General features: G+C 44.7%; 1 protein-coding gene and 1 pseudogene across 1 annotated transcript in view; one reads left to right on the forward strand and one right to left on the reverse strand.

The window, feature by feature from the left end:
* LOC126176333 (myb-related transcription factor, partner of profilin-like) overlaps nucleotides 1–16,928 on the forward strand; it is a 38,492-nt gene extending 21,564 nt beyond the window's left edge. Inside the window, exon 3 of the mRNA XM_049923484.1 lies at nucleotides 16,775–16,928. Within this exon, the coding sequence (XP_049779441.1) occupies nucleotides 16,775–16,928 (154 nt within the window). The remainder of the gene's footprint in view (nucleotides 1–16,774) is intronic.
* On the reverse strand, nucleotides 13,369–13,487 carry LOC126177786 (5S ribosomal RNA; annotated as a pseudogene).
* Nucleotides 16,929–17,231: the final 303 nt, after the last annotated feature.

Here is a 17,231-nt window from a genome sequence, read left to right on the forward strand (position 1 = left end):
TTCCAGCAGAAGACGGACAAGTGTAATGTAGGCTGTCTCTTTAGTGTGTCTGACGCATCTTCTAAGTGTTCTGCCAACAAGGCCTTCCCCACAATATTATCTACGTGGTCTTTCCAATTTAAGTTGCTCGTAATTGTTATTGCAAGGTATTTAGTCGAATTGACAGCCCTTAGATTTGTGTGATTTGTCGTATACCCAAAATTTATCGGATTTCTTTTAGTACCCATGTAGATGATCTCGCACTTTTCTTTGTTTAGTGCCAATTGCCACTTTTCGCACCATACAGAAATTCTCTCTAGATCATTTTGCAATTGGAATTGATCGTCTGATGATTTTACTAGACGGTCAATTACAGCGTCATCTGCAAACAGTCTAAGGGGGCTGCTCAGATTATCACCTAGATCATATATGTAAATCAGGAACAGCAGAGGGCCTATGACACTACCTTGCGGAACGGCAGATATCACCTCGGTTCTACTCGATGATTTACCATTTATCATTACGAAGTGAAAAACGTATTTTAAATTATCACAATACATATATAGATCCAACCTAGGTAATGAAAGCTAAAAGGACATGAAACATGCGGCTGCAGAAGTAAGAATGGGGATCATACTGATTCTGTTACACCAGCATACCAGCTTGCCAATATACATGAGTAAACAGGCTGAAACTGAACGAAACGAACTTCGATATATAAGAGGCCACATAAAAGATAAGTAAATTTGATGTATCCATGTGTAAAAAATCAGATTAAGCTTTTTTGGGCCCGGTGGAGTTTGTATATTCCCCCGCATCGCGTTCGATGGATTACAGCTAACTCGGCACAGAAATAAATGTGATGTAAAGCGCGTAAATATGCGGAAAGATCCGTTGTAATTGTACTGCGCGATAATCGATAAATCAGTGGAATCAATGGCTATGTTAACGTATCTGGGAGTGATCTATGGAGGAACGACCATGTAAATTCTTAAATCGAGCCGTAGGGAAGGCGGATGTCAAAATAAGATTTTTTTGGGGAGAATCCGAAGTAAGTATAAATTCACACAGGAAATACGATAAGGTGGCAAAAGTTGTGGGATGCCTCTTAATATCGTACTGGACCTGCTTATGCTTGGCGTAGTGTAGCGACTCGACGTGGCATTGACTCAACAACTCGTTGGATGTCCACTGCAAAAGTTTTGAGCCATGCTGTCTGTACAGCTGTACGTAATTGCGAAAGCGCTGCCGGTGCTGGATTTTGTGCACGTACTGACCTCTCGATGACGTCCCACAAATATTCGGTGGGATTCATGTCGGGGGTCTGAGTGGCCAAATCATTCGCTCGACCGTCCAGAATGATCTTCAAACAAAGAGTGAACAATTGTGGCCCGGTGACATGGCGCACTGAAATGAAAATGAAATGATCGTATGGCATTGTTGACCGGGAGGCCCCATGCGGGGAAGTTCGGCCGCCGTATTGCAAGTTGACGCCACTTCGGCGACTTGCGCGTCAATGATGATGAAATGATGATGAACACACAACGCCCCGTCATCACGAGGCAGAGAAAATCCCTGACCCCGTCGGGAATCGAACCCGGGACCCCGCGCGCAGGAAGCGAGAACGCTACCGCAAGACCACGAGCTGCAGGCATGGCGCACTGTCATCCTTAGTTGAAGTTCACATGAACTGCTGCAAATGATCTCCAACTAACCGTACATAACTATTTCCAATCAATGATCGGTTCATTTGGACCAGAGGACCCAGTCTATTTCACGCAAACACAGCCCTCACCGTTTTCGAGCCACCACCAGTTTGCGCAGTGCTTTGTTGACAACGTGGGCCCATGGCTTCATGGGGTCTGCGCCACACTCTAACCGAACCACCAACTCTTACCAACCGAAATCCAGACTCATCTGACCAGACCACGGTTTTCAGTCTTCTAGGGCCCAACCAACATGGTCACAAGCCATGAAGAGGCGCTGCTGGCGACGTCGTGCTTTTAGCAAAGGCACTCGCGTCGATCTCTGCTGCCAACAACCAACTCTTATCAACTGAAATCGGGACTCATCTGAGCAGACCACGGTTTTCAATCATCTAGGGCCCAACCAACATAGTCACAAGCCCTGACGAGGCGCTGCTGGGGACGTCGTGCTGTTAGCAAAGGCTCTCGCGTCGATCTCTGCTGCCAACCACCAACTCTTACCAAATGAAATCGGGACTCATCTGACCAGACCACGGTTTTCAGTTTTCTAAGGCCCAACCAACATGGTCACAAGCCCTGAAGAGGCGCTGCAGGCGGCGTCGTGCTGTTACCGAAGACACTCGCGTCGACCTCTGCTGCCATAGCCCATTAACGCCCAATTTCGCCGCACTGATCTAACGGATGCGTTCGTCGTACGCCACACATTGATTTCCGCGATTATTTCATGCACTGTTGCTTGTCTGTCAGCACTCATAACTCTACGCAAACACTTTGCTGCCGGTCTTTAAGTGAAGGCGGTCGGCCACTGCGTTGTCCGTGGTGAGAGGTAATGCCTGTAGTTTGGTATACTCGGCACACTGCTGACACTGTTCATCACTGGATACTGAATTCCCTAATGATTTCTGAAATGGAATGTCCCATGAGTCTAGCTCCAACAATCATTCCGCGTTGAATGTCTGTTAATTCTCATCGTGCGACCATAATCATGCCACTGATCGGATCTGCTTTCCAAATAGCCTTCGTTCTTTTAAAATAAGCAATACTATCAAAAAACACTTGAGTTATGAAAATTATATTATTCAGTACATCATACATTGTGAAGCACACCACCTATTTGTCTAATTATGGTTATACAGGGTGTTACAAAAAGGTACGGCCAAACTTTCAGGAAACATTCCTCACACACAAATAAAGAAAAGATGTTATGTGGACATGTGTCCGGAAACGCTTAATTTCCATGTTAGAGCTCATTTTAGTTTCGTCAGTATGTACTGTACTTCCTCGATTCACCGCCAGTTGGCCCAATTGAAGGAAGGTTGTTGACTTCGGTGCTTGTGTTGACATGCAACTCATTGCTCTACAGTACTAGCATCAAGGACATCAGTACGTAGCATCAACAGGTTAGTGTTCATCACGAACGTGGTTTTGCAGTCAGTGCAATGTTTACAAATGCGGAGTTGGCAGATGCCCATTTGATCTGTGGATTAGCACGGGGCAATAGCCGTGGCGCGGTACGTTTGTATCGACACAGATTTCCAGAACGAAGGTGTCCCGACAGGAAGACGTTCGAAGCAATTGATCGGCGTCTTAGGGAGCACGGAACATTCCAGCCTATAACTCGCGACTGGGGAAGACCTAGAACGACGAGGACACCTGCAATGGAAGAGGAAATTCTTCGTGCAGTTGACGATAACCTAAATGTCAGCGTCAGAAAAGTTGCTGCTGTACAAGGTAACGTTGATCACGTCACTGTATGGAGAGTGCTACGGGAGAACCAGTTGTTTCCGTACCATGTACAGCGTGTGCAGGCACTATCAGCAGCAGATTGGCCTCCACGGATACACATGTGCGAATGGTTCATCCAACAATGTGTCAATCCTCATTTCAGTGCAAATGTTCTCTTTACGGATGAGGCTTCATTCCAACGTGATCAAATTGTAAATTTTCACAATCAACATGTGTGGGCTGACGAGAATCCGCACGCAAATGTGCTAACACGTCATCAACACAGTTTTTCTGTGAACGTTTGGGCAGGCATTGTTGGTGATGTCTTGATTGGGATCCATGTTCTTCCACCTACGCTCAGTGGAGCACTTTATCATGATTTCATGCGGGATACTCTACCTGTGCTGCTAGAACATGTGCCTTTACAAGTACGACACAACATGTGGTTCATGCACGATGGAGCTCCTGCACATTTCAGTCGAAGTGTTCGTACGCTTCTCAACATCAGATTCGGTGACCGATGGATTGGTAGAGGCGGACCAATTCCATGGCCTCCACGCTCTCCTGACCTCAACACTCTCGACTTTGATTTATGGGGGCATTTGAAAGCTCTTGTCTACGCAACCCCGGTACCAAATGTAGAGACTCTTCGTCCTCGTATTGTGGACGGCTGCGATACAATACGCCATTCTCCAGGGCTGCATCAGCGCATCAGGGATTCCATGCGACGGAGGGTGGATGCATGTATCCTCGCTAACGGAGGCCATTTTGAACATTTCCTGTAACAAAGTGTTTGAAGTCACGCTGGTACAGTCTGTTCCTGTGTGTTTCCATTCCATGATTAATGTGACTTGAAGAGAAGTAATAAAATGAGCTGTAACATGGAAAGTAAGCGTTTCCGGACACATGTCCACATAACATATTTTCTTTCTTTGTGTGTGAGGAATGTTTCCTGAAAGTTTGGCCGTACCTTTTTGTAACACCCTGTATAAGGACGCCAATACCAAAAATCCGCAACTTACAAATTGTGACATGGACGTGGTGTACAGAAAAACGTACGACAGCGTAAACATAGTATCGAGAATTGGTTTCCTTACACGTCAACGCTACATTACTCACAGAGGCTACACAGGTGTGAACTGTAGTTTATTAGGTATGGTATAATGCAGTTGTTAATTGTAGTTTTTCCTTTATATTTGCTATAATACATCTGACAACGACGAATGCCGAAACTGGTAGTAATTATAAAGCCCGTGTGCGATCAGTGACTCAAATAATTGTAATGCAGTGGGAGATGTTACAACATCTGGGTAGAAAGACGGCCTGCCTCACAAAATTCTTAGAGTTCATATTCCAGAACGATTCAGGATATATACTTCTCCTCGCTTAATGATTACGACAGTAAAGTTTAAAAAATTCGAGCTCGTAAAGAAAGTAGTTCCCTTGTACCACCGGTACACTACATTCCCTCCGCCACACACCGCACGATAATTTGTAGAGCACAAATGTGGTGGACGTATAGGGTGACTGTTTGTATCAAATAGAAGTCCTTAATTGAGTAGGTTACTTGAATGTTACCTAGCCGGCCGCGGTGACGGAGCGGTTCTAGGCGCTTCAGTCCGAAACCGCGCGACTCCTACGGTCGCAGGTTCGAATCCTGCCTCGGTCATGCATGTGTGTGATGTCCTTAGGTTAGTTAGGTTTAAGTAGTTCTAAGCTCTAGGGGACTGATGACCTCAGATGTTAAGTCCCATAGTGCTCAGAGCCATTTTGAATGTTACTTCAGCGTCGCTTCAGGAAACTGACGTGGAATGTCTGCCACAGCCATCGATTTCGTAGGAGGTGGTTTCAACTGTTGAATGACCATTCCACTTTAGATTCCGACTGTTTCCACTAAGCACTTAAAGTGGACACTGGGGCAGTTTCTTTCGTAAGGCTTCATCTGATTCTCGTTGAACAAATCGAATCTGCAAGACCTGATTGCCTAGAAATCACTACAAGCTAAATGAAAAAAATAGGTTATGTACGGAGTGATGTAAATTATTAAAGTTTCCTTGGCTCCCAGCAACGTCAAATGATTACTACCCCATGAGCTTCCAGCCAAGTGCTTCCTGGGCGTACTAGATAGTAAATCTATCGGCTTGCGCGAATCCAGACACTTGGTATGGGGTTGGAAGGCCGTTTGTCCTCATCACAGGATAAACAGCTGGACCAGTGGGTGGGTCGGGAGTTTGTATCTCTCTCCTGAAGCTTTCATAGGCTTATAGGATTCAGCCGTCACCTCGTTTCTTGACTTTGGTTGTTTCTGTTACTGGTCAGGACGATTATTTGTCCTTCCGTACTGATTTCAACTCACGTACCATGAAGCTGAAACGTCCGCTATCTATTGCGTTTTCGGTAATACATTTAGTACTGATATTAGCTTCCACACGATAACTGGTTCGCAGCAACTACCTAGATAGGTCGTGTCAGGAAACAGTACAAAGACCTCATCCTTACGTAGCCTTCCTGCCTGCTGTGACGTCAGAGGTGCCGAGTCCACTGCCAAGTAAAGCGGGCGTTTAGCTGGCGGCTCCTGAAGAGACGCAAAACAAAATCACTCCTCAGGCTTTCAGCGATGATAAGACAGCTCACGAGGCCTGTAATACAGATCTGTAGTAAATAGGATTTGTAATAGTTGCCACCCGACAATATGAACAATACGGTTCCAGTTAAGCCGCGCCTGGTTGTCGTGAACCTTTCCCCAGAGCAAGAGAAGGTGAACAAGTACAGTCTACAAGTCGTCTGCTTCACTACAAAAGAAGCATCCCGTTTGATGACTGGCTCTCAACTGACGAACGGAGCTAAGTTTCCTCAGGACATGAGACGGTCGAGCAGGGAGGTTGAAATGTTTTCACGTTACGAACAAACCTACCTTCCGTTAAGCTGTAGCATCTTTGACGGCTCAGGAGTGCAGAGAACACACGCCTGGACGCGTTCACACACTGTACTGTGTTCATGGTAGGGACGTTGGCACAGACAGCCCAGTGCTGCCGCTGCCTGGAATTTTTTGAAGTGGGATCAAAAATGTCGGTATCCTGTAAAGAAGATTAGTAGGATGGAGCTACCCAGCATTAAACGTTCCTTGGGGAACGCTGCAAATTGTGATCACTAATGATATGACAGGAAAGTAACAAGAACGGGGGACGAAGAACAAAACTCCCGAACATGTCCAGGGATTCATTCGGGGAACTGATTGGATTTTGATTCGAGGTCATGCTAAGTATCATGCACAGGCTTTCTGATCGGAGACGAGTGCTTTTTTTTTTTAGTTTTTTTTTCTGGTAGCACTCTCTGCCCGTGTGGAAAGGGAGGTACGTCCTGTGCATTGTGGAGTGGAAGCAAAGCTGCATCAAACCAGTATCTGGACTGAAGACTACAACAACAACAACAACAACAACAAGAATACATATAACACATAAAAGGTCCGATCCCTTCTTCTAGGCAAGTTGTGCCACAAATTTCTCTTCTCCCCAATTCTATTCAATACCTTCTCATTAGTTATGTGATCTACCCATCTAATCTTCAGCATCCTTCTGTAGCACCACATTTCGAAAGCATCTATTCTCTTTTTGTCTAAACTATTTACCGTCCATGTTTCACGTCCATACATGGCTACACTCCATACAAATATTTTCAGAAATGACTTCCTGACACTTAAATCTATACTCGATGTTAACAAATTTATCTTCTTCAGAAACGCTTTCCTTGCCATTGCCAGTCTACATTTTATATCCTCTCTACTTCGACCATCATCAGTTATTTTGCTCCCCAAATAGCAAAACTCCTTTACTACTTTAAGTGTCTCATTTCCTAATCTAATACCCTCGGCATCACCCGACTTAATTCGACTACATTCCATTATCCTCGTTTTGCTTTTGTAGATGTTCATCTTATATGCTCCTTTCAAGACACTGTCCATTCCGTTCAACTGCTCTTCCAGGTCCTTTGCTGTCTCTGACAGAATTACAATGTCATCGGCGAACCTTAAAGTTTTTATTTCTTCTCCATGTATTTTAATTCCTACTTCAAATATTTATTTTGTTTCCTTTACTGCTTGCTCAATATACAGATTGAATAACATCGCGGATAGGCTACAACCCTACTCACTCCCTTCGCAACCACTGCTTCCCTTTCATGCCTCTCGACTCTTGTAACTGCCATCTGGTTTCTGTATGAATTGTAAATAGCCTTTCGATCCCTGTATTTTACCGCTGCCACCTTCAGAATTTGAAAGAGGGTATTCCAGTCAACATTTTCAAAGGCTTTCTCTAAGTCTACAAAAGCTAGAAACGTGGGTTTGCCTTTCCTTAATCTATTTTCTAAGTCATAGGGTCAGTATTGCCTCATGTGTTCCAACATTTCTACGGAATCCAAACTGATCTTCCCCGAGGTCGGCTTCTACCAGTTTTTCCATTCGTCTGTAAAGAATTCGTTTTAGTATTTTGCAGCCGTGCGTATGAAGGGAACCCTGCAAATTAGAGGTATCAAGATAGTTATATCAAGATTAAGTAACGTCAATGGCTTAACGCATTCGTATACAACTGTGCTGACTGTTAATCAGGATGGTAAATTGACTGCAAAGATAGCAATTGTGCTGCGAGAAGTTGGAGGTGCGCTATCCCCTACGATTCTTTCTAGTGTGCGTTATCTTGCAAGAGAAGTAGGGAATATTTACGTCACAGCAAGTAATAGTGGGAAAACTGGCGTAAAAGAACTACAACTATGGTATGAACGCTGCTTTTGGCTAGTGGCTGGTGAAAATAACATGCTTTTGCCTGAGTCCTGGTCTGTGTGTAAAAATCGTACTCCTTTATAGCAAACTATCCCTCCCGAAAAGTGTGTGACATGCAGTTCAAAAATGGCTCTGAGCACTATGGTCATTAGTCCCCTAGAACTTAGAACTACTTAAACCTAACTAACCTAAGGACAGCACACAACACCCAGCCATCACGAGGCACAGAAAATCCTTGACCCCACCCGGAATCGAATCCGGGAACCCGGGCGTGGGAAGCGAGAACGCTACCGCACGACCAGACATGCAGTTCATACCACATGGAACCAACGGACATATTCAGGCTCTGGATGTTTGTTGTTTCAGTGCCTATGAAACACATTATCGCATTATCTGCAGTTATGCCTTAAAGGATAGCCAGTTTCAAGATAAGCTCCACGACAGGCGGTTTCGCATTCTGTTGCATGTGATCACATTCTATCAGTTCTCATCACTCTGTTGCGCCAATATGATTCTATATGCATTCATTAAGAGTGGATACCTAGCTGAACGGATTGTATCTCCCAAAGAGTTCGCCACCGATCTTGATAGAGGGAACCTTCGTGATCACTGTCGTGCACCATCTTTCATCCGGTGTGTTCACGGTGCAAGTTAATGGTTTGTTCTGAACATTTCTTGAATGTCGATGATGTCAATTTTGTGGAGTGTAATACATACATCTCATAGAAGGTTGATCTCAGCGCTTCCCGGACACTCATTTTGTCTCGTCCTCCTGATGCACATGGTGAGTCATTAGCAGCTAATATTTTTTCTGTCATATTGTAACACAACGCCTCACACTCAAGGGGTTCCTCCTGAGTGGTGTCTAGCCAAGTAAATCGGCCTTGAGAAATATGTATTCATAATTTATAAACCACTTACAATGGAATAAACACAATTATTGTTACACCATATCCATGTGGTGTCATGTTGTCTGAATTACTACATTTCTGGTGCCCAGCATAAGGCCACTCCAGTTTATCCTTATTTGTCGCATTTCAGACCGAACGTGGCACCATTCCATTTGCACACATACTTTAGAGTATGTGAGGCTAACAGTACGCACTGTAGAGAAAAGATAAATAAAACAAGAGCGATTTTATGAACTATGAATGTCCATGAGAGGTTTTTCGAGATAGTGTAAGTAAAACTACGCTATCTCGAAAAACGTCTCATGGAGAAGCACAGTTCATAAAACGACCATCGAATTACGCTCGTCGACACTTCTGTCATTATGAGGACGATCTGTCCCTAGTTTATGTAATAAATTATAGTATACAGCTCAATGGTAAGGAGAGGCGAGCTATAGAGTGGCGCAGCAACAGTCGTCCTAGGAAAGCTAGACAGGTGCAGCAAGGATTAGCGAGCACGTTAACCAAAGTAAACAGAGAGCTTACTTAACTTGTATTTCTCCAACCGAAAGAAGACTCATAACAAATGATAAAACAAGAAATAAAGTCCAGCTATCAGTGTCACAAGGAAGAAGCACGAATGAAGGTTTCATAGCGTGGTGGCTAAAAGCACAAATGGGTCGAGCAGCAGCCACCGGTTGTCCTATACTGCAGCATCAGGAGTGTTCATGGTACAGAGCTACTAAAGTGCGCGTCATTTATGTTGGCGGCCGAGTTTAGGTTCGTTCTGCGCATCTGACGTCACAAAACACAGTCAGCCAATGAACAGAGAACGACGTTGCCAGATCTCGACCGCAGTGCAGAGCACGGACGAGTGTCCTCAGTTTTAGAAACGTTCAGTCATAAATAAAGTAATAGAAAAAAAGCAATGTCTTGATAGCAGACTTTCTTTTATAGAATGTTTGGAAAAAGCATTCTTCATACCAACTGCTTCATATTCTACTAATTAATTAAACCAAACAAGCAATAAGACTCCTAATTCAGGCGACAGCAAGGAAAGGTGTTTGTATCAATCTCACGAACCGCTTTTTCGCAATAAAGAACAGCGGTAATTGTTTATTTCCTATTGTACTTCGACGAAGCGTGAGTAATTCATAGTCATACCAACAGTGTTTGTCAGTATTTTGCGTGACATGTTAGAATCCTCATGGAGGTTTATTATAGAACCAGTTGCGTTAGCGTAATGGTTAAGGTGCTGGGCTGTTGAGCCAAAGGTTAAGAGTTCGAACCTTGTGTGGTGCTTAATATTCTTTATTTGAAAACAATATTGAAGTGCTTTACATCACGAATTTTATTCGTTTGAATGCAATTTTTTGAAATTTCTAGTGCTTTGTCTCTTCATTAACCCTTTCGTTGCTGCAGACACGTGCTCCCCGCATTCCGCGCTGTGCGCTATTTTGTCACTGCACTCGCCTGTGCACACACATGGTGTTACCACTTTGACACACTTATCATTCGATTTCACAAAAACTATTTGGCCCAAAAATTTGATGTTTACACGGCAATATTCCATCTTTCGCGACTGTAATAAAAGTTTTATTTACACCAGGCGCGTTTGGCTTTATTTTAAAGCACTTCAATCAATGAAATGAATGGCACATACACAATGGTTCTCATGTTCTCTTTCTTGTTTTTGTTCCACAGTCACAGTTTTACCAATGGTATTGAAATATATTTCTCTTCTGCAACTGTAATAAGCGACTTATTTAGACCAGACGCGTTTCTCTCTTTTGAAGTATCATCAGTGGACAGTATTTTGTCTCCTCCATTGCCAAGTCACCTTTCGTAGTTTTGTGCTGCGGTAACACAATATTCAACGTTTGTGTTGGCTGATCAGTGTTTTAGCAAATAAATGCTGTTTGTGTGTGCCACACACAAAAATTATATTTGACATAGCTCAGAGCACTTCACTGATAGACGGTATGTTCAAGTCCTAATGTTTTTGTAAGTCTACAGTTTTGTTTAATGTATTTTGTCTACATCCTTTTGATTGATTGAAGTGCTTCAAAATAAAGCCAAACGTGCCCAGTGTAAATAAAACTTTTGTTACAGTCGCGAAAGATGAAATATTTCTCAATATTACATACGACACCTATGTGGTACTTAAATTAAATGAGATATTGTTATACAGTAAATTTTATATGAAATTTAGGTATCTTGTCCACATTTCATTCTCAACATTGTGGCAACTAAAATCGACCATACGGAAAGTATATTCTATGGACTTTTACCTCTGCAAACTCTTCAAAATTTCCAGTGGTTTACTATATTTAATGCTGCATAATAATTACGTTGAACATCGAAATAAAATTAAGTCATTTATGGGAGGAAGGTATCAGTCAAGAAGATGCGTAAAAATCTAATTTTTGGGCCAAATAGTTTTTGTGGAATCGAATGATAAGAGTGTCAAAGCAGTCGGAACACCATGTGTCTACACAGGCGAGCAGTGCAGTGATAAAATCGCGCATTGCGCGGAATGCGGGGAGCACGTCTCTGTAGCAGCGAAAGGGTTAATGCGGCCGTGGTGGCTTTACTTCATAAACTGCGCGCTCTCCCCTAAACGTAAGTTTGCGAACTATACTATACCATGGCGCTGCTTCTCTTGACGCGTGCGTCGTGTGCAACTGGCAACGCAGCAATCTCCCGCGTCTGGGCGGGCATGCGCGAGCCGTCAAGATAAAAGAATTGAACTATAGAAGCGTGGCGCAGCGGGCACGCTCCATTGGGTCCGTCTCTTTTTTGTACTGTTAGTCACTTTTCAGTCTTCAAACTGTACTTCTATGCTCTTACGTAGACAAGAAGTTACCATGTCTGCTGCTGTCAATAAAACATTGCTTTTACTTCATGTACTAAATAATGTTCATCTTAATAGTCATCTGTCTATATTTTCAGTGTTAAGTAGCCTACTTGTATTTGCGATTACTATATGGCACTCTTGGTGTAATGTTCACCTGCCCGTAGTAACGCGAACATCTCAGTCTGCTGTTACCGGTGGCTTGACATGAGTGAGCAGCCCATTGTGGCTTGCTTTGCATGTGTTCTTTTTTTTTCAGTCTGGAACTGCACGACCACTACGGTCGCAGGTTCGAATCCTGCCTCGGGCATGGATGTTTGTGATGTCCTTAGGTTAGTTAGGTTTAAGTAGTTCTAAGTTCTAGGCGACTGATGACCTCAGAAATTAAGTCCCATAGTGCTCAGAGCCATTTTTTGTCCTATTTAAAAAAAAAATTGTGACTAAAGCTTCATCGCTTGATATTTATTTTATACGTGACATGTAAGTAGCTACTGTCTCTTTCTTGTACTGTTAGTCAGTACTTATACTTTTATAAAAAAAAAATCCCGTAATTTTCTATTTATGTTGTGGGCCAGCTTGAATGTTTTACTTCTGATGAAGGCACTCATAGTAGTGCCAAAATCATGTCAAAAGACTTAATTTTTGCCACCGAGGGCTGTAATTGCTTTAATTTTAATTCAAAGTATCTTATTACAAACTGCGTTTTTTGTTTTGCTTTCAGGTGCAAAGACATTCAGGCTTTGTGGTTGACCACCACGTGAAAACATTACATAAAGTTGTTCATGTGAGAAACACAATTCTTTTAAATTCGGTATGCAGCACTGGAATGTTTGCCCTTGTGCCTTATTGATTGTCATACAGTACACAAAATTAACGGAAAATTAGAGACTTCTAGAAGCGAATGGTGAATTAGTTGAAATGAACGGAGTTCGCGATATGAATACTTACTTGCCTTTTTCATTTTTGGTTGATATTCCCGCTTCTACAACGTCGTATAGACATGCTGGGCCATTCTGGGGACACTGAGCAACTGTAGTAATTCTGTTGGAAATTTTACGCCTTCATCTTGGTTTATCTATTTATCAGTGAATTTAAAAAAAAATTCTTTGCCTGCTATCATACTCTTTATTCCCTGTTACGTTTGTTGAACTATATCATGAGTATACTTGTCTTTGTTTTTGTGGGCTGTAATTGTTCGTTCACACAACCATTCTTTACTCCGCAGTTTCTCTCTATAAAAAACTACGTCGGAAAAGGCCCCGGAAAGGCTAATTTTTATCGACCGATCCTCAGCCGTTGGGCGTCACTGGATGCTGACATGAAGGGGCACGAGGACAGCACACCGCTCTCCCGGCCGTTGTCAGATTTCGTAACTGAAACCGGTACTCTTCAATCAGACAGCTCCTCAATGGGCTTCGCAAGGACTGAGTGCACCCCAGTTGCCAACAGCGCTCGGCAGACTCGGACGGTCACCCATACAACTGCCAGCCAAGCCCGACGGCGCTTAACTTCGGTGATCTGACGAGAACCGGTGTCACCACTGCGGCAAGGCCGTTGGCTCTCTCTAGAAGCTGAAACAGTTTTTCGATTAGTATTTTCCCTGTCTGTACTACATTGGGCTATTTAACGATTACGACGATTTTGCTGAAGTGCGGACCAATACGATATGCGCCGTTTTCGATGATGATGATAATGATGTTTGGTTTGTGGGGCGCTCAACTGCGTGGTTATCAGCGCCCGTACAATTATCCAATCTTTGCTCAGCCCAATTTCGCCACTTTCCTGGATGATGATGAAATGATGAGGACAACACAAACACCCAGTCATCTCGAGGCAGGTGAAAATCCCTGACCCCGCCGGGAATCGAACCCGGGACCCCGTGCTCCGGAAGCGAGAACGCTACCGCGAGACCACGATAGGCGGACACCGTTTTCGAGATGTATTCTAGGACACTGGAGAATATTCTACAGTACTGGCCATTAAAATTGCTATACCAAGAAGAAATGCAGATGATAAACGGGTATTCATTGGACAAATATATTGTACTAGAACTGACATGTGATTACATTTTCACGCAATTTGGGTGCATGGATCCTGAGAAATCAGTACCCAGAACTACCACCTCTGGCCGTAATAACGGCCTTGATACGCCTGGCCATTGAGTCAACAAGAGCTTGGATGGCTTCAACACGATACCACAGTACATCAAGAGTAGTGACTGGCGTATTGTGACGGGCCAGTTGCTCGGCCACCATTGACCACACGTTTTCAATTGGTGAGAGATCTGGAGAATGTGCTGGCCAGAGCAGCAGTCGAACATTTTCTGTATCCAGAAAGGCCCGCACAAGACCTGCAGCATGCGGTTGTGCATAATCCTGCTGAAATGTAGGGTTTGGCAGGGATCGAATGAAGGGTAGAGCCACTGGTTGCAACACATCTGAAATGTAACGTCCACTGTTGAAAGTGCCGTCAATGCGAACAAGAGATGACCGAGACTTATAACCAAAGACCCCCATACTATCACGCCGGGTGATACGCCAGTATGGCGATGACGTATACACGCTTCCAATATGTGTTCACCGCGATGTCGCCAAACATGGATGCGACCATCGTGATGCTGTAAACACAACCTGGATTCATCCGAAAAAAATGACATTTTGCATTCGTGCAGTCAGGTTTGTCGTTGAGTACACCATCGCATTCGCTCCTGTCTGTGATGCAGTGTCAAGGGTAACCGTAGCCGTGGTCTCCGAGCTGATACTCCATGCTGCTGCAAATGTCGTCGAACTGTTCGTGCAGATGGTTGTTGTCTTGCAAACGTCCCCGTCTGTTGACTCAGTGATCGAGCCGTGGCTCCACGATCCGTTACAGCCATGCGGATAAGATGCCTGTCATATCGATTGCTAGTGATACGAGGATGTTGGAATCCAGCACGGCGTTCCGTATTACCCTCCTGAACCCACCGATTCCATATTCTGCTAACAGTCATTGGATCTCGACCAACGCGAGCAGCAATGTCGCGATACGATAAACCGCAATCGCGATAGGCTACAATCCGACCTTTATCAACGCCGGAAACGTGATGGTACGCATTTCTCCTCCTTACTCGAGGCATCACTACTACGTTTCTCCAGGCAACGCCGGTCAAGTGCTGTTTGTGCATGAGAAATCAGTTGGAAACTTTCCTCATGTCAGCACGTTGTAGGTGTCGCCACCGGCGCCAACCTTGTGTGAATGCTCTGAAAAGCTAATCATTTGCATATCACAGCATCATCTTCCTGTCGGTTAAATTTCGCACGTCATCTTCGTTGTGAAACAATTTTAATGGCCAGTAGTGTATAACGTTCGGACACGTTCGACAATATCTGTAAAAGTTTGAGAGCAATCCAGATAAAACCGACTGCTTTATGACGGTGACCACTAGAAACATTCATGTCGCCACAACGACAATTACCATCGCACAACGATTGCAGCGACGTTTGGTGTGTCTGTGCGTGCGTGCGTGTGTGTGTGTGTGTGTGTGTGTGTGTGTGTGTGTGTGTGTGTGTGTGTGTGTTGTTTGTGTGTGTTGACTGTGGTCTCCGATGACGACTTGGGCACGCCACAGGATCGAGGACGCCGATGTTGGCCGAGGAGACAGCTCTGTGCCCAGCAACGACGGTGACCCCACAGCTAACATGTCCTCACATCCTTGCGTCAAGTGTCGCTGTCGGCAGCATAGTTCGTCAGCATCCGTACCACTCGTCTAGGAAGTTATTTTTTCCACCGATTGTCTATAGCAGAGGTCTCCAAACTTGTTAGTCCGCGGGCCACATTGACTCCTCCACGAAGTCATAAGGGCCAAGATCTAACTAGTGGGATTAACGCACCCTAGCACTCCATAATCACCGAAATGTAAGGCTAAAGGAAAGATGAAATCGCAAAAATCTAAGGTTGTGGGAATATCTAGCACTGAAACGAACTACGATTTTTATTTAATGACATAATTTTGATTGGTGGACGTACCTGACCGAAATTCTGACGTATTTTATTCTGGCGAATTTCACGGACAAAAAAGTATGTCACTGCACATTCTTCACGAAAGCGTCCTGCAAAGTTAACGAAATCTCAAAATCATTGTTAGCAACACTACTACTGCAAGACGTAACAGAGGTGGAGTATGTCAACGCATTGTTATTTCAAATGGCGCAACAATAAGTTTAGTTATGTAGTCTTGTAGCGAGTAGCAGAGCCAATATCGCGATGTATTGGTCGCGATAGGCCTCGAAACTCAACTGTTGGCAGTATAGGTACCACCTCAAATATTTGGCGGGCCGGATACCGGGGATGTACGGCCAGCTAACGCGGGCCGGTTTGCCGACCCCATATTTATGACTATATGAACTCAGACGTTGAATAACATCTTAGACCCGTAACCTGTGGTTTCCGATAGAAATACTTTCGCAGAGGTAACAGTAGACGTTTTGTGGTGTCACCGTGTAAGTGCGGGCGCGGAGGAGCAACACTTCTTAAAAAAAAAAAAAAAATTCAGTTACCAAGTGAAAACGACCGAGGAACGATCGGCCGATTAATTATTGGAATATAATGACTTGAAGCGACCGGAAGCCCGAGAAGATTTTATTAACAATTTTAGTTTCCGGACAGAACAGAAGCTGTCCGTAATATCCTTTTTGTGTTCGTATTAACGCACATTTCTGGAAATGCAGGATGCCACGTAAGACTTTTCTCTAGAGAATGAGAGCTCTGACACACGGAGCGCTAACTAATTATATGCGGAGACTTTTTAAAGGGGAGACGAACGCTTTTTTTTTAATTTTTGCGCTGGCGGCTCCCTTTGCCTGTGCAGAGAACGGAGGACCGTCCGCGCAAGGAACGCCGAGTGGGGTTCAGTGAGGAGCTGGAGGCGCCGGCTGAGGCTGCGTAATCAGCTTAATCAGCAGCGGCTGCCGCCCCCGCCGCCCACGCCGCACCCGCCGCCCCTGCCGCCCGCGCTCACGTAATTAGCACGCCAGCCATCAGGCGCTTCTTTTGAGGCGCGGCGGCAGCAGGTGTCGGCGCCGCTCAAAGCGCCTCTCCCGCCCCCGCCGCGCACACGAGTAACTAGCCCGGCCGCCTGCCGCTCCCCACGGCCGCGATCAAAACGTCCTCAAGTGGCTCCTTTACCTGCGCGGGCGCGCGCCGACTTCCCGCGCCCGATTTTCTGGCCCACAGAGGCGGCCACCGCCCGAAATTATTGTGAGATGCGATGCGGCGGCTCTTCCCAGGTAAAACACTTTGCTAATGGCCCGGGCAGCGGCACGCGG

This window comes from Schistocerca cancellata, chromosome 3 (assembly GCF_023864275.1).
Source record: "Schistocerca cancellata isolate TAMUIC-IGC-003103 chromosome 3, iqSchCanc2.1, whole genome shotgun sequence".
In the NCBI taxonomy this organism is placed as follows: domain Eukaryota; kingdom Metazoa; phylum Arthropoda; class Insecta; order Orthoptera; family Acrididae; genus Schistocerca; species Schistocerca cancellata.